Raw genomic sequence first — 22,621 nt, forward strand, 5'->3', positions numbered from 1 at the left:
TGCCTTTATGTTGTCATGTCTTGACAACAACACTTTAAGGCTACGGATCCGCTCATATAATGCAGACGGTGGCTCCGCTCAGAACGGATCCGTCTGCATTATATTGTAGAAAAAATTCTAAGTGTGAAAGTAGCTTCAGATGGATCCGTCCAGACTTTACATTGAAAGTCAATGGGGGACGGATCCGTTTGAAAATTGAGCCATATAGTGTCAAATTCAAACGGATTTGTCCCCATTGACTTATATTGTAAGTCTGGACGGATCCGTTTGCCTCCGCGCGACCAGGTGGACACCCGAAACGCTGCAAGCAGCGTTCGGGTGTCCGCCTGCTGAGCGGAGCGGAGGCCAAACGCTGCCAGACTGATGCATTCTGAGCGGATCCGCATCCACTCAGAATGCATTAGGGCTGGACGGATGCGTTCGGGGCCGCTTGTGAGAGCCTTCAAACGGAACTCGCAAGCGGAGCCCTGAACGCACGTGTGAAAGTAGCCTAACAACATTTCATATTAGACATCCGTACTTGAATGAATAAAACATGTTTGGCTGCTGGCTATTTCTTCCGACCTCCCTCACACATGCCTAATCAGCTGGGCATGGGGAGTGGGGAGTAAACTGGTGTCTAGGTGAATCTGGCAGCAGTTTATGTCCCACAAAAACAAATGGATTAGACATGTTGAAATGTAAGATGACCAATCATTTATGCCACTAGGGTGACCACAAAAGGGTCAACTGTACTATCATATTTATATGAATAACATACAGTAGTATAATTTCTATATAGCAGTATAGTTTTTATTATATACAGCAGAATATGGCAGTAACTTAGAGGAAGAGCCCACCATAGTGCAATCACTAGCAGTGGAATAGTTAAAGGGGTCTTCTGGCTTCAGCAAAGTAAAGTTTTAAATGCTTTGGATAATGCAAGTTGTGCAATATTTGACTGTACTTTCTGTGTCAATTCCTTACAGTTTTCAAGATCTCTGCTTGCTGTCATTTAATGTGAGCTTTTATAGTTTACTCCTAGGGGATCCTGTGCCTGTTCTGGAGGACTGCAGCCCATTCAAACAGTTGATAGGTAGGGGTCTGGCTAAGGATAGGCCATCAATATTACAGTCCCAGAAATCCCCTTAACTAAGTGAAATAACACATCTCTTAAAGCTGTTGTACCACCATAAGAAGTTAAAGGGTCATTAACTTTTCAAAAAAGCTTTCATATGTCATAAAGACATATTAAAAGGTTTTATTGTGGGGGTCTGAGTGCTGAGACCCCCACTGATCCCTAAAATGAGGGGAAAGAAGCGTGTGCATAGCGCACACTCTTTCCTTGCTGCTGAATCAAGACTTGTATGGAGCCCATCTCGTGCAGAGAGGAGAGAGAGTGCACCACTCCACCAATCACAAGAGAATGAAGTGCCATTGAACTCTATGGGACTGTTGAGGAGCTGAGTACAGCACTCGGCTATCTCCAGAGGTCCCATAGAGCTTAGAGCAGCGGCAGCACAAATTTGTGACCACTTCTTTGCTCACTCCGGAGACTCCTGCACTCAGTCTTGTGATCATTGGTGGCCAAAGCCTCCGATTAGATACTTCTTATGGTGGGACAATCCTATTAATTCCTCGTATATTTGGGTAAAGGTCAATAAAATAAAATAAAAGCATAAAAAGCAGGAATAGAAGAGTAACAAAGCTCTGGGGCTACTACTTTGTCATTTCATTAATCCAGTCTACATATTCCTTAGTTAGACGAGTATACACAGCTGCTCCTCTACGCTTCCCACACGGCTGACTTCCGAAAGAGAGTATTCCTCTGAAGATGTTGTTATATATTAGGGGGCCTCCGGAATCACCCTGTTTAAATGAAGATCATTTATTAATGTTTTTTTCAATATCCAGTGCAATTTCAGTATTCTGATGAAAGGGGTTGTGCTGCTTTTTGTAAGTGATGGCCTATCCTCAAGTGAATGGGAGCACCGCTCCAGTTAAAAGTGTTGTCTGCTACAGTTCTGACAGTACAGTCCTTCTTATACTGACCCTCTAGAGGTTAATACCTGTAATATCACAAGCGTGTTTTCATTAAATTATAGACAAAAGTCATGTACTCTACTTATTGGGGAGATTTATTAAAGCTAGTGCAAATGAAAAGTGGAACAGTTGCCATGGGCACCTGCAGTATCCGACTGAAGCCCCTTGGCCCACCAGAGGAGATGATTCTGAGGGCCCACACTCTGTGTATATAGGACCATAAGGGCCCTTTTTTTAATTAGAGATCCATTATTGTCAGAGCATGGGCCCACCGGAGGTGTCACGGCCTTTGCTGTTTTCGTCATGACACTTGTGCCATGCTTGCGTGTTGCTGTTATGACATGTGGTGGCAGTGTCTCGGCTTTGGCTGTGTGCGCTGTGACATGGTTGTCACGCATGCTGTTGCCGGTGGCAATGTGTTGCTGTTATGACATGTGGTGGCAGTGTCTCGGCTTTGGCTGTGTGCGCCGTGACATGGTTGCCACGCATGTTGCTGCCGGTGGCAATGTGGTGGCTGGTGTGTGCACTTCCCCTTTAAGTTGTAGCCTTCCCCTGTCTGGTGCTGTAAGGGTTACCTCCCTGATTGGGTGTGGTCGCTTTGGGCTATTTAGCATTTGCTGGATGCCTGTAGCTCAGTGTTCCTCCAGGCTTGGTGTGTGCTGCTGCTTCACTGCTCTTGGCTTTGCCATCTGTCCAGTGAGGGCCACCCTTGTGGTCATACTGTCACGGTGGGGAGTGGGGAAAACCCCCCACTGTACAATGTAAAGGGATAAAGGAGAAGCAGCTAGGCCTTTTGAGACTGCTGTTCATGCATGCCTGGGAAGAACAGGTTGTCTCTCCCCTGCTTCTATGTGAGGGATTATCAGGGCGACTCAGGGCCATAGGAATCCTGGTATGAGCCGTCCTACCATCCAGGTCCGCTCATATGGTGAGGAGTTAGGGTGAGGATTAGGGATGCAATAGGAGGTGACCTGCTCCCTGATTCCGGCATCCTGGCCTAGCTGCTTCCCCTTTATCCCTTTACGTTGTACGGGGGCCAGGAGGATACTCTGGTGGGCCAGTCCGACCCTGGGCACCTGATGCACTATTCATTTGCACCAGTTTGATAACTCTTGCAGATTGCCCACCATTTACTAAAGTGAATGCACTTTGACCTTGTTGTAACATCTAGATTTCTAAGGGGTATAACTTAGCGTGAAAGGACGTGTGGCATAAGATGGAATACTTATGGGCCAAAATTGGGCCAACATGTTGGCACAAAATTCTGTCTCAATGTAAATCAACCAGTAGTTGGACAAGAGTTAGGCCCCTTTCACACGGGCGAGATTTCCGTGCGGGTGCGATGCATGAGTTGAACGCATTGCACCCGCACTGAATCCTGACCCATTAATTTCTATGGGGCTGTTCACATGAGCGGTGATTTTCACGCATCACTTATGCGTTGCGTGAAAATCGCAGCATGTTCTATATTCTGCGTTTTTCACGTAACGCAGGCCCCATAGAAATGAATGGGGTTGCGTGAAAATCGCAAGCATCCGCTAGCAAGTGCGGATGCGGTGCGATTTTCACGCATGGGTTCTAGGTGACAGTCTATTTACTGTATTATTTTCCCTTATAACATGGTTATAAGGGAAAATAATAGCATTCTGAATACAGAATGCTTAGTATAATAGTGCTGGGAGGGTTAAAAAAAATAAAAAAGTTAACTCACCTTATCCCCATGATCGCCTAGTTCCCGGTCGGTCTCTTCTTTAGCTGTGACTAAAGGACCTGTGGTGATGTCAGATCACATGCTCCATCACCACGGTGATGGACCATGTGATTGGAGCATGTGATCTGACATCACCAAAGGTCATTCAGCCCAAGCCCACAGCTAAAGAAGAGACCGACCGGGAACTACACGATCATGGGGATAAGGTGAGTTAACGTTTTTATTTTTTTTTAACCCTTCCAGCGCTATTATACTAAGCATTCTGTATTCAGAATGCTATTATTTTCCCTTATAACCATGTTATAAGGGAAAATAATAGAATCTTCAGAACATCAATCCCAAGCCCGAACTTCTGTGAAGAAGTTCGGGTTTGGGTACCAAACATGCCCGATTTTTCTCACGCGAGTGCAAAACGCATGACAATGTTTTGCACTCGCGCGGAAAAATCGCGGGTGTTTCCGCAACGCACCCGCACATTTTTCCGCAACGCCCGTGTGAAACCAGCCTTAGACAAAAGTGTCTAGTCATGGACCAGATTTAGTATCCATCCTGAGCCCATGAAATAAATCTGGTGCAGGTCTAGACAGCCGGTCTACGCCATCTATATGATTAGTTTTCTAATTTGTCCCTTATGTTTGTGGTATTTTCTGATCTCTTACATATCCATATACTGTAACCATCTCTCTGAACTTACTTCACAGGAGTCCTCTCCTCTAGGTCCCACACTGGTACAGATCCTGTTCTTTGTGATTTTCACAGCTTTGAAAAGTTCCTGACATTCAGTCCTATTCATAACTGAGACACTAACTTCCATCAGAGATTCTGCATTTTCTTGCTTCTCGGTCATTCCCCATCCCGCTGTTTCACAGATCGTCCCGGCTTCCACATCTTCATATGTGTTTGGTAAAGAGATAACCTGTACTTTATTTCCAAGCTTTGCGGCCTTTGATAACTGAAATAAGGAATGTAGGATAAATAAGCCCTTATCTGAGAATCCTTCATGTTGTCTCAGTTGGAAATTTTTACATTTCTATCTCAAAGACTTAAGCGGAGAAGATAGCTTGGTTATTGGTGTATGTTGTGTTGTGTTCTTGGTGTGAAGTATAATGTGAAGGGCAGCATGGTGGCTCAGTGGTTAGCACTGATGCCTTGCAGCGCTGGGTTCCTAGGTTCAAATCCAACCAAGGACAACAGCTGCATGGAGTTTGTATGTTCTCCTTGTGTTTGCATGGGTTTCCTCCTACACTCCAAATGCATACTGATAGGGAACTTAGACTGTGAGCCCCATTAGGGACAATTGGATGCTTATGTTTGCAAAGTGCTGTGGAATGTAGTAGCACTAAATAAGTACATAAAATAATTAATTATAAGATTTTTTCTAATGGCATGAACGGTCTTATTAACAGATGAATGAGTACTTCACTCATTCATCAGGTAATCAGCAGCACCTTTATACAGGTGTTCCTATGAATGCTTGGTAGCGATGATCTGCTGAATGCTTGGGCAGTGTAAAGGGGCCATGGGTGATAGACTAATGCGCTCTATTGAGTCTTCTAGTCTGAGTGGTGGTATAGATCATCATGCCTGATATTGTGTCATTGTCAATATCTATATTTTATGATAAATAGCTTTTAGGGAAAATGAGTGAAAACGAAGAAAGGACGAGGGTTAGTGTTAGATAGGAAACTTATAGCCAATTAAGAGTTAGAAAGTGTACTAAGAGGTGTAGCTCCTCTTATGCCTATTAATGTTTGGATGTTGTCATATAATGTCATAGAACTTTTGCCCAATCAAGAATTAAAAAAAAAAAAGTTTTCTAAGAGGTGTAACTGGTCATGTGAATGAATAATAATGAATTGATGATGCAATGTATGAACGACATTGAAGTGAGCGCGCCGCAGTAAACCGCGGCATTGTAATAATATGTCTTCTGGGGTATAAAAATCTATTGTATGAGAGACGTTACCATTTCATTTAAGCATTCTACCATCCAAGACCATTTCATTCAAGAATATTCTATTATTTTACCAGTTTGTCTGAATTTTCCAGTTACTCTGTAACCTGCTCTGTCTATCTAAAAAATAAACACTTACGTATCTTCCAGAGAAGAATTGTCTCAAGAATCTGCTTTAGCTGCATGCTAAAACTCTTTTAAGAGAAATGTAAACTTGCGTGTCAACTTCCGTGAAAAACTTTTGATATGTCACAGCGACATATTAAAGGTTTTGATAGGTCAGTGTCCGAGTGCTGAGGCCCCCGCTGATCACTAAAATAAGGAGCATTCAGCTGAGTGCTGTCTCTCCTCAATGCTGAAGATGAAAATGAAGATGGCCTCGATAGAAAGTCTGTGAGCCCATCTTCATTTCCGCTTTCAGCAGTGAGGAGAGACTGCGCCTCTAACTGTTTATTTTAGCAATCGTTAGGGGGTCTCAGTATTTGGACGCCCACCGATCAAAACCTTGGATTAAAATTATTAAGACCTTTCATCATTTTTTTCTGGTGACAGGGAGACCAGTCTATAGTACTGCAAAACCAATGGGGCAATACTAGATGGAGTCTACAGTCTAACACATAACATGTGACATGACGTGGTTACAGTTTCTTAATATTTAGGAATTTAGGAGGTTATCGTATAAATTTCTATTTTCTTTTTATTGAACCGAAGCATTTTTAACCCCCTTAAAAGCTATGGACAACTTAGTAGTGATTTTTTTTTATTGTTTATTTGCTTCCTAAATGCAATATTAAGCAATATTCAAAAAAAGTTTTCATTGAAGATGACCTTTCATGGGATTATTTCCTAGAAACTGGTATGCTTACCAGATAGGGTGTTCCCTACAGATGCACTTTTTTTTCTAAAATACTCCACCGTTCCTGCGCTGTGTCCCCCGCTGTTTTTGGCGCCTCATATGTTAATTTATAGTATCGGTATAGGGAGGAGGAGACGCGTCTCCTCCTCCCTGGCTGTAGCGCAGTCCAATCGCAGCGGAAAGCGTTACAGCCAGGGAGAAAAAAACATAGAGACATAGAAGAGGAGACGGCTGGGTTTCTCAATGGGGGTCTCCTTCTTGCTGGCTGTAGCGCGGTCCAATCGCCACGGAAAGCGTCACAGCCAAGTAGAAGGTGAGCAGTTTTTTCTCCCTGGCTGTAACGCTCTCCACTGCGATTGGACTGCGCTGCAGCCAGGGAGGAGGAGACGCCTCCTCCCTATACCGATACTCTAAATTAACATATGAGGCGCCAAAAACAGCTGGGGACACAGCGCCGAAACGGAGGGGTATTTTAGAAAAAAAAAGTGCTGGCATCTGTAGGGGCCGCATGCATGCCAGTTTCTAACAAATAGTCCCATGAAAGGTCCTCTTTAAAGGGAACCTGTCACCATGAAAATGCAGTGTAATCTGCAGGAAGCATGTTTTATAGCAGTAGGAGTTGAGCAGATTGAAATATAGTTTTATAGAAAAAGATTCAGAAAAATGTATAATTTAATCTATCTATCTATCTATCTATCTATCTATCTATCTATCTATCTATCTATAGTATGAGGATAAAATGATAGGTAATTACTTTCATGAGTTGAATGTCATTGTCGTAAGTATTCTTGTCATAATTTGGATGGCTGATGTACTTCACAACAGAAAAGGACTGTCTTCTAGGTTTATATTCATATGGATCAATCTCTCCAAGTATGACCATTGCTGTACATCTGGGCCTAAAAAAACAATATATGGTGAAAAGATCATATTATCTGGAAAAGAAAATTGGTAATTTTAGAACAGTCTGGATTCACAACATGCGTTTTCTCTGCGGTCTACCTGTTCTTTTAAACCAAAGTTGTGAGCAAACCAATATGAAAGAAGAATGAAGAAAAATGTATGGGGACTGGGCCGCAAACACACTGTGTGACCCTGGCTATATGGCCCATGCACAGGACACTCTTGTGTGCATAGACCTGTGCAGTAGCCAAAAGTGGCGGTACTCTATATCAGGGGTACTCAACTGGTGGACCATTTTCTGAATTAGGACCGCAGTAGTCAGATATCTGGACCTATGCATGTCTTGCTCTCAATTGTATCTGTGTCCTCAGGATGCAGATAGAGTTAAATACAATGGGGTAGCAGGAGGCTGTCAGCTCCCTGCTTCACCTTCCCCTGCCACCAGTGTTCAGTGCTGGCAGGTGCGAAGCGGTGACACCATTGCGCAGGCTGCAGAGCACAGAGCGGTCGCAGCAGACATGATTACATGGCACCTGCCAGTGCTAAATCACAGATGGCAAATGGAGAAGCAGGGAGATGACAGTGTGGCAACATTAGGTAGAAGAGTATTTAAAGTGGAGGCATCGCTTAATGTGGGACACAAAGGAGCATCATTCTGCAAACTTTAGGGGGGGGGGCAGTAATGGGGGTATTACTTAGGGTGAACATAAGAGACCATCACTGTGAGGGGACATATAAGAGGGCATCATAATGTGGGAGAGCCACTTAAGGGAGCATCACTCTGTGAGGGAAGCACTTAAGGAGCATCACTGTGTGGGGGACGTTTAATGGGCCTCATTCTGTGTGGGAGTACCTAAGGGATTAGCCTGTTGTGAGGGGGGCACTTAAAGGGTTTGTGTCACTTTAGCAAATGGCACTTGTCATGTAGACAAAGTTAATACAAGGCACTTACTAATGTATTGTGATTGTCCATATTGCCTCCTTTGCTGGCTGGATTCATTTTTCCATCACATTATACACTGCTCATTTCCATGGTTACGACCACCATGCAATCCAGCAGCAGTGGCCGTGCTTGCACACTATAGGAAAAAGCACCGGCCTGTGCACACTCCTACCGTCCTGGCAAAAAGAGAGATTGGCACCTTTTCCTATAGTGTACAAGCACAACCACTGCTGTGGTATTACAGTAGTATCACTATTGTGAGGTGGTACTAGAGGGATGTTCTCATTGTGCTGAGGCCTTAAGCGGATTGGGTGAAATTAGAGGCATGGCTTATTGTTAGGAAAAAATAACTTGCCACAGTGCACTACAAGCCACTGGTTTTGTCCCTCCTTACTTTTTTTTGCAGGCTTGGACCTTCACCTGATGGCAGACCCAGGTGGGTGAGGCTGCACTAAATATTATGGACCCATGGGCACTCCATGTTCTGCCATTTGCTGCCTACGTTGGGCACTTTTTTTTTTTACCCCTAGAAGCTATGGTTTTGATTGATGCATTGTAGCATGCCATAATTTTTCTTCTTCGGGATTCCTCTGCATGCCTTTGCACACGCATTATCCAGCATTATCCAGCAGAAAATACAGAATAATGTTTCCCATGTTTAATTTCTTTTGCCTTCATTCTTCATTTACTTCCATTTGTATCAGATACAATAAGATTTCTATTTACTTACATTTTACAATGAGCTGCAGTCACCACCCATTCTTTTTTTATCAAGCTTCCTCCACATATCATTTCATGTGTCCGATTTTCAACTTTTATGTAAGCCATGTAGGGTCTGGAGTTCTCACCGGCTTCATGTCCATTTATGATCCTTAATTTTGAACCTGTGTAGTCAAGGTAGACAAGTTTTATTGCTGTAAAAAAACATGTTCCCCCTACATATAAGTACCGCGTGTGTGTATACACTTAAGGCTACTTTCACACTAGCGTTCGATCGGATCCGTTCTGAACGGATCCGATCATATTAATGCAGACGGAGGCTCCGTTCAGTACGGATCCGTCTGCATTAATAACTTAGAAAAAATTCTAAGTGTGAAAGTAGCCTGAGCGGATCCGTTCAGACTTTCAATGTAAAGTCAATGGGGGACGGATCCGCTTGAAGATTGAGCCATATGGTGACATCTTCAAGCGGATCCGTTCCCATTGACTTACATTGTAAGTCTGAACGGATCCGCCCGCCTCCGCACGGCCAGGCGGACAGCTGAACGCTGCAAGCAGCGTTCAGCTGTCCGCCTGTCCGTGCGGAGGCGAGCGGAGCGGAGGCTGAACGCTGCCAGACTGATGCAGTCTGAGCGGATCCGCATCCATTCAGACTGCATCAGGGCTAGACGGAGGCGTTCGGGTCCGCTCGTGAGCTCCTTCAAACGGAGCTCACGAACGGACCTATGAACGCTAGTGTGAAAGTAGCCTAAGGTGCGCCTACACATTAGACTAAAATTTATGAAAATGGACAATCTCAACATTCCAAATGTTCAACGGGTGAAATTGATCAATGACTGATTGCTTTAGCTGACTGATGGTAGACCATCACCTGGAGGAAGTTGCTCATGTTTGAATTTTTTATTCGATAGTCAATGAAAGATCTTTCATTCTTACAAAACATCTTTCATCCATTAACAATCTTTCGTCCACCAGATGTACCATGTATGGCCAGTTTGAACTATTGTAATGGGCATCATTGACAAGAATGTGGCTCCGTCTGCGAAATGATGGATCACCAGATGATCCTTCATTCAGCAGCTGTTCAACCATCAACCTACCTCTATACAATGTATATGGCCACCTTTAGGGATATACTGTATCTATAGGGTCACACTTGAGCCCTGGAGCCTAATGAGATTTATGGACTACACATGGTAGATAGGAGGCTTTGTAACAGATTTTCCTCCAAGTCACATCCTTGGGGATATTCATGAAACATAAAAAAAACTATCTTATTTCTATATCACAGTCCATACTATTTTCCAACATTCAGTTTTAACAAGAAAACGACTGCCCTAGGAAACATAGGCCAGCCACACGCTTGTTTGGCAGACGGCTATCTTTCCCAACCATCTGTACACATATACCTCTAGATGGAGACCTCGGATAGGCACTGCATAGTCATTGTGGTTAGAGCCTTATTTATGAAGGCATTTGCCTGCAGAATCAATACTACATGTACGTAGAAGCAATGCATGGGACATTCCATTATTTTATTTCTCTCAGATTGTTTATAGAACTACAAATAAAGTCTCCACTTGAAAATAATCCTACTCAGGTACAGTGTGGGCCCCATAGACCTATATTGGTGCATAGGGGTTTACCAATAATCAACTGGATAAGTGACAAATGTATGATTGCTTTGTCCTCCGGGACCCCCACCGATCAAGAGAACAAGGGAATCCTAGTGTAAAGGTAGTGGTGGTGCTCATAGGACTGACAGAGATAGCCAAATGTTCTACCTGGCATATGGACCATGACTCCACTGACACAGGGGACTCAGGGACCCCAGTTTTTGTGATTGATAGGTTCCCAGCAGCTGGACCTCCAGCAATCATACATTTATCACCTCTCCTATGGAGAGGTGATAACTGTTGATAATGGAAAAAAAGCCTTTAAGGGTCCATAGAACCCAAGAGCTTGTCCAGATGAAGCACAATTCCTAATTGTATAAGGATACGGCGATTTCAGTAGGTTATCAATCATATAGTTCTTACCTTTAGAGATGAGCAGACAAGCTGCAGAGAGAAATAGAAGTAGAAAAAGTTTCATTACTCTTACTGGACAGTCTATGTGCCTGTGTCGGGCTGTAGGTCGTTAAATACTGTAATATTTTTATCTAGACAATCTACCACAGAGGTACTGATTAGAAAAGGAAATGGAAAATATGCTATGTGCCCAAATACATGCTGGTTTCAGTCTGTGACTTTTATGGTTAGTCCTAAAAGTTCAGAGAAAACCCACCTACACAAACGCCAGTGAAGACACCTAGACAAATATTGTACAAATTGTACCGTAAAAATACTAAAATATAATAACATCATAAATTAACATATAAGTAGTGATGGACGAACATCTGCCGGGACGGTTCGCGAACTGCAAGTTCGCGGCGGGTCCCATTCATTTTAATTGGAGGCGAACCTGAAAAACCTTCAGCTCATATTTGCAGCCAAGAAATAATTACTAGAAGTGCACAAATAGTCCCACAACATGGACAGTGACATACCAGATGTATTCATCTCCATTCATTAGTTTTTCAATGCGAAATATCGGCAATATAATTTTCGCGTACCGCACATCGCCGGCACTAGAATAGAAAATGCCTAATCCTGTCTGCAATTGCGGACCAGAATAGGACATGTTCTATTTTTTTCCGGGAATGGAAGCACGCACGTGGAAGTGCGGATCCGCAAATGCGGATGTGGATCCGAAAATGCGGATGCGGACAGCACATTCCGGCCCCATTGAAAATGAATGGGTCTGCACCGGTTCCGCAAAATTGCGGAACGGATGCGGACCCATTTTGCGGATGTGTGAATGGAAAAGATATCCCTCAAAATGAAAATAAATAAAATGATTAAAGTTAAGCAAAAAGCATAGATGTGTAGGCAATAACAAGTGCTCGGCGGCACTAAATCAGAAACCATATGTGCTATCACAATCCGGGGGGTTCCAGTGCACATCCATGAATCCCGTAGGGAAAGCAAAAAACACCTATCCCTGGGCTAGATGATGCTGTGGTATTGAAGGACAGGGTGGGCAAAGAACTGTCCCTGATATTGCCCTACAGGGGGGTGCTGATAGACTAACCACAGACCACCCTCCCTGATAAGAGCGACCCCATCCGGAACCTTACCCTATATAAAAATGGCCCCTAGGCTCCTAACTTCCAGGTGATCATTATATAGATCTATGTGTTTTTGACTCATTATAAAAGTATATTATAAGTATATCACAACCCTCTGTGTATCACACATATGGATAGCACAGCTATACCAGTCCTTAAAAAGACTTTTGTGGCCCTATTAGCTAGCATTTGGTGTCCATAACAGCCTGTCCCTGCTCCACACAGCAACCTCTCCCTACACTGGCAAAACACTGAATGTAAAATGGTAGCCAGATCAGGTTTATTTATAAGGTAGGGGGGGTGTCCATGTGCAGAAACGTCTCAATTGGCTGTCCTGTACCACCTGATGGATGTGTCATGGGTCAAAGTTCTTCACAATGTAAAAGAATATGGTGGGCGCGAATATCTCCATATGTTCGCATGTTCGGCGAATTGCGAACACGCAAAGTTCGCCGCTAAATGACCGCCGGGTGAACCGCAAGGCCACCTCTACATATGAGCACAAGTCAACCTAAATGGACATGAAGGGGTCTTTGGTGCTATGAAAATCTAGTGGCAATCAGTCCACTATATTTAACTAGAGATGGCCTTGCGGTTCGCCCAGCAGTCGTTCGGTAAATTTGCTGAACATGCGAACATATGGCGATGTTTGCATGAGCCATATTCTTTTGTATTGCGCCGAACTTTGACCCATGACACATCCATCAGGTGGGACAGGACAGCCAATTGAGACGTTTCAGCACATGGACACAGCCACACCCTATAACAGAACCCGATCTGGCAGCCATTTTACATTCTGTGTTTTGCCAGTGTAGGGAGAGGTTGCTGTGTGGAGCAGGGACAGGCTGTTATGGACACCAAATGCTAGCTAATAGGGCCACAAAAGTCATTTTAAGGACTGGTATAGGTGTGCTATCAATAGGTGTGATATACTGAGGTTTGTGATATACTTATAATATACTTTCTAACATAGAAGAAGTAGCAACGGCCGCCACCCAGCGGTCTGACGACTTTACCCAGATCAGCCCAAGGAGGGTGATCCCCGCTATTGCTGCCTACTCCGAGATCTCTAATGTCAGTGGTGGTGAAGGTGACGATGATAACGTGTTGATGGACGTCACGTGGGTGCCCACAAGAGAGGAAGAGGAGGGGAGTTCAGAGTGAGAGACAGAGCAGCTGATAGGGAGGAGAAGGAGGAGAAGCAGGCAGAACTCGCAGTGCACAGGAGACAAAAAGCAGACTGCAAATCTGGAGCGAGCCATCCACCTTACACGGTCACACCTTGCGCTTCCAGGACACCGGCACATGGCTCTGCAGTGTGGGCTTTTTTTAACGTGTTAGCTGACAATAGTGTTGCTATCTGCAGCCTGTGCTGTCAACACATAAGTCGCGGTAACCCAGGGACGACCACCTCAAGAAGGCACCTGGCCTCCCATTACTGAGCCCAGTGGGAGCAACGCCGTCATAACCCACAAAGCCACACTCCCGGCCCTCCACATCCTGCCTCTTCTCTCCTTCAATTTGTCTTCCACTCCACCTTACACCGTCCGTGCCGTCTTTGCGTTAATGTGAGAGAAGGCAGGCTTTCGTGGCCCAAATGTTCGAGTGTAAAAAGTTGATGATGCTGGATAACCCTCTTGCCCACGGCTGACCACTGGCTTGTTGGAACTGCCAGCCAGCCAACTACTGCCATATAAACTGGTAGACTCTGAGGGTTGTAGAAAATTTTTGGCCATTGGCACACCGCAATGGAAGGTCCCCGGAAGGAAATATTTCTCCCCGAAGGGCACCCCAGAGCTATATGGCCACGTTCAGCGGCAAGTTAATGTATCTCTGGCACACAGTGTCGGTGCCAAGATACATCTGACCACAGACACGTGGTCTAGCAAACACAGGCAGGGAAGGTACATAACTTTTACTGCCCACTGGGTGAACCTAATGACAGCCACTGCTTTCCACTGCTACCGCTTCTTCCGCTGCACCCCCCCAAGCTCCCCAGAACCTATTCGACGTGCCAGGTGAGACATTGCCATGCTGTGCTGTGGCTATTGTGCCTGAAAGCCAAGAGCCACACCGGTCCTGCACTGCTTTCAGCTCTGGGGTCACAGGCTAATCAGTGGCTAACCCCACTCATTTTGACAGTTGGTAAAGTGGTGTGCAACAACAGTGCCAATCTGCTGAGTGCGCTGAAACAGGACAAAATGACACACGTGCAGTGCATGGCTGCCATCCTGAACTTAGTCGTGCAGCGATTCATTGCCAAATACCCCGGGGGCCAGGATGTCTTGCGGCAGGCCAGGAAAATTTCTGGCCATTTTAGAAGATCTTACACGACCGTGGCTCGCCTTGCTGACGTTCAGCAGCGACACCACCTGCCCGTCAGATGTCTAATTTGTGACAGCCCGACGCGCTGAAACTCCACCTTGTATATGCTTGATAGGCTTCTCCAGCAGAAACGTGCCGTTAACGACTACCTGTACAAACTCTGCGGCAGGACAGGTTCTGGGGAGCTTGGTTTCTTTTCACCGTGCCAGTGGCTGCTCATGCGCGATGCATGCAGACTTCTGCGGCCATTTGATGAGTAATGTAGAAATTGCAAGAGCAAATGGAACACCTACAAACCAATTGTAATGAGAATTCTATGAGAATTGCAGGCCTCCAGAAAACTAGAGACGAAGGGGTGGGCCGTTCACACCAAGAAGGTCAGAATCACCCACAACCCTACTGGAGGGGTGAGGATAGGACCTACCGAAGGGGTCCCAATAATGTAGTACAACTCTCAGGAGAGAACGATGGGGCTTACTGAAGGGGCCCAAACCGATGGCCAGAGCGACGGGAAATACGCTGCTGGGATTGTGGACGCGTGGGCCACATTGCTGCTAGATGTCCAGAGCAGCGACAAGCTTATGAGAGACCGCCGTTAAACTGAAATCCCCTGCTGCAGTAGGGCGGGCAGTAGGGGAAACTGAGAAGGAGTCTATGAGAGGAGAATGCCCTGAAGAGGATCTGATCGCTGCAAGTCCCATCATACAGATGGAATTGGAAGGTATTCCGGTTACCGGGATGATTGACACGGGTTCCCAAGTAACGACCCTGAGTAGAGACTGTTACGAACGGTATTTTCAGCGACATGTGAAATATGATCCCCATACATTCATACGAGTGGTCGCAGCTAATCAGTTACCCGTACCGGTGGTGGTCACGGTTATTGGAGAGAAACCACTAGCCATCGGTCTACTCAAACGGCCTTCCAGCGGCTGGTCCGAACAGCCGGAAGAAGTGTTGATCCACTAGTAGCCCGTTCCTTGGCAGTAGTCCGCAATGGGAGAGTACCCCTCCGATGTGTGAACACTCAGGATCAGAGTGTAGACCTAGCCCCAGGAAGGCTGCTGGCTAACCTCTATGTGACTCCGGAGGAAGTGAGGAAAGCGACCCCGATGCAGTTGAGGCCGGCTGAACGAGGTGAATGGGCCGTAACCGTGTCTATGGGGGAAGGCGAGAACCCCATCCCTAAATGGAATGACGGTGCAATTCGAGAACAGATGAAGATAGAGACTTCTTCGTGTTCTCTGGAACAGATCGGAAGGTAGATGAATTGTTATGGGAAAACCGCACAACCTTTGCACGTCATGCTGAAGATTTTGGATGTACAACAGGGATCTACCATGAGATTCCCACAGGAGACACCCTTCCAATCAGAGAGCGCTACCGACAAATTCCTCCACAGATGTATCAGGAGGTGAAAGAACTGTTGACCCAGATGCTACAGAGTGGGATCATTCAAGAAAGCCAAAGTCCCTGGGCAGCTCCAGTGGTACTAGTAAGGAAGAAAGATGGGTCCATTCGGTTTTGCGTAGACTATCGAAAGTTGAATACCTGCACCGTACGAGATTCCTACCCGTTACCTCGGATTGAGGAGTCCCTTTCGGCACTAGGAAGAGCGCGGTACTTCTCGTCACTAGACCTGGCTAGTGGGTATTGGCAGGTGCCAATGGCCGAGAAAGATAAGGAAAAGACAGCCTTTATCTTGCCCATGGGACTATACGAATTTAACCGGATGCCCTTTGGGTTGACAAATGCACCTGGGACGTTTCAACGATTGATGGAGAAATGTCTTGGTGACTTCAACTTTGAATTCACTCTCATCTACTTGGATGACATTATAGTGTACTCTGCAACCTTTGAGGACCATCTCCACCAGTTGGGACAAGTATTTCAACGATTGCGGGAACATGGGCTCAAACTGAAACCCAGTAAATGTCGGTTGTTCCAATCTGAAATTGATTACTTGGGTCATTGTGTATCAGGAGAAGGGGTGAGGCCGTCAAGGGACAAGATAGCGGCTGTTCAAGACTGGCCGACACCGACTACCCTGCGAGATGTGAGGGCATTCCTGGGAGTAGCCGGCTACTATCAACGGTTTATTAAGGACTTTGCTAGAGTAGCAGCACCACTTAATGCTCTCCTACGAGGCACCGCCGGGGGTCCGAAGAACCGGTCCGTGAAATGGGGCCCTGAACAGGAACACGCCTTCCAGGCATTAAAGGATGCTCTTACAACGGCCCCAATCTTGGCGTATGCTGATTACCACTTGCCCTTCCAGCTATATACCGATGCAAGCCTGTATGGTCTCGGAGCGGTGCTCTCTCAGTTCCAGGATGGCCAAGAGCGTGTCATAGCGTATGCCAGCCGATCCTTGCGAGATTCTGAGAGAAACCCTGACAATTATAGTTCATTTAAGTTAGAACTGTTGGCACTGGTATGGGCCATGACTGAGAAATTCTCTGAGTATTTGACCGGAGCTGAAGTCTTAGTACTGACTGACAACAACCCATTGGCTCACCTGGAAAATGCCAAGCTCGGGGCTTTGGAGCAGAGGTGGATAGCCTGAATGTCTAAGTTCAATTACCGCATTAAGTATCGGTCCAAGACAGAGAACCAAAATGCCGATGGACTTTCTAGGGTAACTACCCAGGCCCCCAGCGGAGACATGGATCATGAGTTAGAGCATGTGGAAGTGCCTGACTTCAGCAGATTTTCACAAGCCTTGGTCACTGCTATGCAGTGTGCAGTGGAAGGGACCGAAACGGCTCCTTTCTTTGGCCCCTCACTACAGGAATGGGTGCAAATACAGCAGGCCCATGAGGGGCTGGCGAAAATGATCAAGTGTGTTGAGAAAGGCAAGAAGCCCTGTAAAGAGGAAAGAGAACGACTGACACATGAAATGCTATCAGTCCTGAGTCAGTGGGAAAAGTTAGAGATGAAAAATGGAGTGCTATGCCGAAAGGTATATCTACCTTCTGAAATCAACATTTGTTACCAAATCGTAGTGCCTAGTGAACTGGCTCAATCATTGGCTCTTGAGGCTCATAATAAGAATGGACATTTTGGTCATGAGAAGACCTTTCATTGGCTACAGCGACTGATTTACTGCCCAGGCCTCCGTCAAATGGTCGAAGAAGTATGTCATAGATATCGAACTTGTGAGATCCATAAGGCAATAGAACAAAGAGCTCCCCTGCAAACCATAGTGACCCAGGAACCTTTGGAGATCGTCATGATAGACTACCTAATGGTGGGCCCATCCAACAGTGGGCACCAGTACTGCCTCGTAATGGTGGACCACTTCACCAAATTTGCGGTGGTGACCGCCACCAAGGACCAGACCGCTGAGTCGGCAGCTCGAGCCCTATGCCAAGATTTCATCCGAGTGTACGGGTGTCCACAACGCATCCACTCTGACCAAGGGGCTTGCTTTGAGGGACATGTAATGAAAGAAGTTCAACGTATCTATGGGATAAAGAAGTCGCACACGACTCCATACCATCCCCAAGGAAACGGAGCCTGCGAACGATTTAATAGAACTCTGCTACAGATGGTGCGGACTTTGGAGGGGGACAAGAAGTTACAGTGGCCTCAGTTCTTGTCTGAGATGGTGTGGGCCTATAACAATCAGGTCCATTCTACAACGGGGTATTCTCCTTATACTCTCCTCTTTGGACGGTCTGGGCGAAGTGTCGGAGAGTTACAGTTAAATGATGTGGATGGGTTCCCTCCAAGAGATCCAGCCTCCTGGGTGCGAGCACACCGGCAGAGACTTGAGACAGTTCATCGATTGGTGCGACAGCGTCTGCAAGAAAATTCTCATCCTGATAAGACCCCGGTGCAAAGGGCACCATTGCAGCCAGGTGACCTGGTGCTGGTACGTGTCAAGAAGCCTCAAGGAAAATTGGAAAGCAGGTGGGAGGCTGTGCCATATCGTGTAGTTGCCCGCAAGTATGCAAATGAGCCTGTGTACGAAGTCCAGAAGGAAGGAACTGATTGTGTTCGAGTACTTCACAGAAATATGTTGTGCCTGTGTCAATCTGAAGAAGCAAATTGTGATGGAACTGATAATGTCAACGAGCTCCCACAGTCCGAGACTGGTGGTGTGGAATGGGCTTACGATGATGAAGATGATTGTTGGCCAATCCCCACTCCTGAGGATGTTCCACCTGTGACTATTGTGCCCCCAGCCTGTGCCCCCTCTGGTGCGGAGTCTGCTGGTCCTTCTCAGCCTATGGCTACAGTACCCCAGAGTATACCAGTGGCTCTCAGACGCACCACTAGACCAAATGCTGGCACTCCCCCTGTTCGGTATGCGCAGGACGAGTTTATTTGGCCTGCTATACAACGGTACATTACCACTCTACGTATAAGAGTACAGCCCTCTGGATATTCAGTCATTGGCAGGGACTGCCAATCTTAAAGTGGGGGGGAATATGTAAGAAACAGTCATGTAATGTCTCTAAGTTTCAGTATCCTGGTAAACTGTGTTAAAATTTAATGTATAATGCTATTTCAGTAATACAGATAAATGTAAAATGCCTGCAGTATTCGTTTGGTCAGTAGATGGCAGCATAGGACCAATTTGCATTTAAGTTTACCATAGAGAAAGTGTATTAATGTGATACTGGCTCTTTAAGGCAGCAGTTAAGTGTTGAAGTGACACGCCCCTTATGATGTCAGCCTGCCTCAGTGTGAGCAGGAAGAAAGAGAAAGAAAGACTGGAACTATAACGGCTGCCATATTGGCTAGATAGAAAACAAGTTCTGTGCTGTGTAAGACGTGTGTGGAGATGCTAAAGGACTTTCCTGTGCAGCCAAGCTGTGTGAACTTCAGTCTAGAGACGGATGGAGTATAAAGGAACCGTGCATTTAGTGAAGCAAAGTTAAAAAGGACTGTGCAGCAACTAACCTGTGGAGCCGAAATTGGGCTGAGTGGATTGCCCCAAACAGTAAAGAGACTCACAGTGCTGTCGAGGTACCGGACAGTAACTGTAAAATTCTGGATTATATTAATCTGGTTTTCCGGCCTGCTGAGGAGGACTTCTTTGTTGCGGATCCTGCGCTGGTTAAAGGAAAAGGACGACATCGGGCCCCACCGTGCACTTCCACAAACTGTAAGAGGTCCACTTGGACCACTGGGATAAGGGGGTGCGCACCCGCTTGAAAGTTAGGGTCAGTTAGGGATAGTTCCTGGGACTGTTATTTCTTAGTGTCTGCACTGCGAATACGGACACAGTAAAGGTGAAAATTGTTGCAGTATCTGACTTGTATTGTTTATACTGTTTTGAATATTTTGCTTGTCTTTATCTCTGTAACTTCACTGTTAACCTGCTCTTATTAATTTATAGTAAATGCAATTTTCTTAATCTTGACTTCTGCGTACGCACTCTTTTCTGGTTGCGGAGTCAAACCACCTGCCTTGCTCTCGGTTCACAGTGGCTTGGAAGAGGAGGAGGAGAAGCAAGAAGAGCAGGCTTTAAGGGGGAATTTACACTTTTCGGGGATCCCTGGTGTTGTTTGTGGCTGGGGGGAGGAGACAGAGGACGAAATTTTCCTGGACGATGAGCAGGAGCCAGGGCGCTTCACTGCTTCCAATTTAAAGCAAATGGGGGCTTTCATGCTCTAGTGTTTGAAGAGGGACCCCAGTATAAAAAGCATAAAGGGCAAGGACCAGTACTGGGTGGCAACGTACTTAGACCCCCGGCACAAACGCAAAATGGCGGACATGTTACCAGCATCACAGAGGGCTGTCAGAATGCAGCATTTCCAAGCCTTGCTGTGAGAGATGCTGCATTCTGCTGTTGTAGGTGCTGGCAGAGGAATTTCCACCCACAGCGAAACAGGTGTGGGTACCAATCCCACTGTGCCTGCAACAAGAGGGCGGTTTGAAGATCTGGTGGTCACTTCGGATATGAGATCATTCTTGCAGCCAACTCATCGACAGCCGCCCTCCGGATCCAGCCTCAGGGAAACCCTAGACCGACAGGTGTCCGACTACAACGGGTTAACGGCCGATGTGGATGCTCTGAGAAGTAAGGAACCCCTGGACTACTGGGTGTGCAGGCTTGACCTGTGTCCAGAGCTGGCACAATTTGCCATGGAACTCTTGGCTTGCCCCTTGTCGAGTGTCCTGTCCGAAAGGACGTTCAGTGCAGCAGGGGGGATCATGAGCGATAAGGGCACCTTCCTATCTTACGACAGTGTGGGCTACCTCACATTTCAAAAAATGAATGAGGCATGGATCTCAGAAGAATTCAACACTTGTGACGACCACGTGTAATTGAATTTCCTTATGCCAGCCCACACATATCCGCCACCACCCAGAACAAAGAATGGTCCTTGTCTTATGTACGTATATACAGCAGCATAAAAGGCCTTTTCTGTCAGGTGAATGCCTAATGTTTGGGGCCTGTACTCCAGTGGCCTACAATAAAATTGTTATCCACTGACAGTCTAATATACCTCCAGCCACATAATCACTTGTTCTTTTCTGTCCGGTGAATGCCTAATGTTTGGGGCCTATACTCCACTGGCCTGCAGTAAAATTGCTATCCACTGACCGCCTAATATACCTCCAGCCACATAATCACTTGTTCTTTTCTGTCGGGTGAATGCATACATTTTGGGGCCTGTACTCCACTGGCTTACAGTAAAATTGTTATCCACTGACCGTTTAATATACCTCCAGCCACATAATCACTTGTTCTTTTCTGTCAGGTAAATACCAAATTTTTGGGGCCCATACTCCCATGGCCTAAAATAACATTTTTCTAGGCTCCAGCAGGGCATATTTTTGAGAGTTTCCCTTTAAGATGCATAAAAATTGCCCCTGATTAAAATACATATTTTTTGTGCGAATTTTTGCTATTGATCCCCCTCTGGTATGTCACTGTCCATGTTGTGGGACTATTTGTGCACTTACAGTCATGTGAAAAAATCAGGACACCCTTTGAAAGCATGTGGTTTTTTGTAACATTTTTAATAAAAGGTTATTTCATCTCCGTTTCAACAATACAGAGAGATTAAAGTAATCCAACTAAACAAAGAAAACTGAAGAAAAGTCTTTTCAAGATCTTCTGTAAATGTCATTCTACAAAAATGCCTATTCTAACTGAGGAAAAAGATAGGACACCCTCACATGTATTCCCTCTTAAATTGGCTCAGATCTCACACAGGTATATCACACCAGGTGCACATAATTAGTAGATCGTTACTCTGCATGTTGAATGAGGCTTGCCCTATTTAAACCTCAGACATTTAGTTTGGTGTGCTCCTGACTGTTGAAGTGAGAGTGAGCACCATGGTGAGAGCAAAAGAGCTGTCAGAGGACTTCAGAAAAAAGATTGTAGCAGCCTATGAGTCTGGGAAGGGATTTAAAAAGATCTCAAAAGATTTTGAAATCAGCCATTCCACTGTCCGGAAGATAGTCTACAAGTGGAGGGCTTTCAAAACAACTGCCAACATGCCCAGGACTGGTCGCCCCAGCAAGTTCACCCCAAGAGCAGACCGCAAGATGCTAAAAGAGGTCTCCAAAAACCCTAAAGTGTCATCTCGAGAACTACAGCAGGCTCTGGCTACTGTTGATGTAGAAGTACATGCCTCTACAATCAGAAAGAGACTGTACAAGTTTAACTTGCATGGGAGGTGTGCAAGGAGGAAACCTTTGCTTTCCAAGAGAAACATCGAGGCCAGACTGACATTTGCCAGAGATAAAGTTGACAAAGCCCAGGACTTCTGGAATAATGTTCTTTGGACAGATGAGTCCAAAATTGAATTATTTGGACACAACAGCAGAGGACATGTTTGGCGTAAACCAAACACAGCATTCCAAGAAAAGAACCTCATACCAACTGTGAAGCATGGAGGTGGAAGTGTCATGGTTTGGGGCTGCTTTGCTGCAGCAGGACCTGGTCAGCTCACCATCATAGAATCCACGATGAATTCTACTGTGTATCAGAAGGTGCTTGAAGAACATGTGAGACCATCAGTTAGAAAATTAAAGCTGAAGCGGGACTG

General features: G+C 45.7%; 1 protein-coding gene across 1 annotated transcript; it reads right to left on the reverse strand.

Annotated features, from left to right (window-relative positions):
• Positions 1 to 767: 767 nt before the first annotated feature.
• On the reverse strand, positions 768 to 11,242 carry LOC122936392 (granzyme A-like). The gene is made up of 5 exons (XM_044292586.1): positions 11,149 to 11,242; positions 9,120 to 9,273; positions 7,298 to 7,442; positions 4,428 to 4,685; positions 768 to 1,848 (listed from the first exon to the last, which is right to left on the reverse strand). Exons 1-5 carry the CDS (start codon positions 11,201 to 11,203, stop codon positions 1,699 to 1,701), a joined length of 762 nt encoding a protein of 253 aa, XP_044148521.1. The 5' UTR covers positions 11,204 to 11,242; the 3' UTR covers positions 768 to 1,698.
• Positions 11,243 to 22,621: the final 11,379 nt, after the last annotated feature.

Source organism: Bufo gargarizans, chromosome 1 (assembly GCF_014858855.1).
Source record: "Bufo gargarizans isolate SCDJY-AF-19 chromosome 1, ASM1485885v1, whole genome shotgun sequence".
NCBI lineage: Eukaryota > Metazoa > Chordata > Amphibia > Anura > Bufonidae > Bufo > Bufo gargarizans.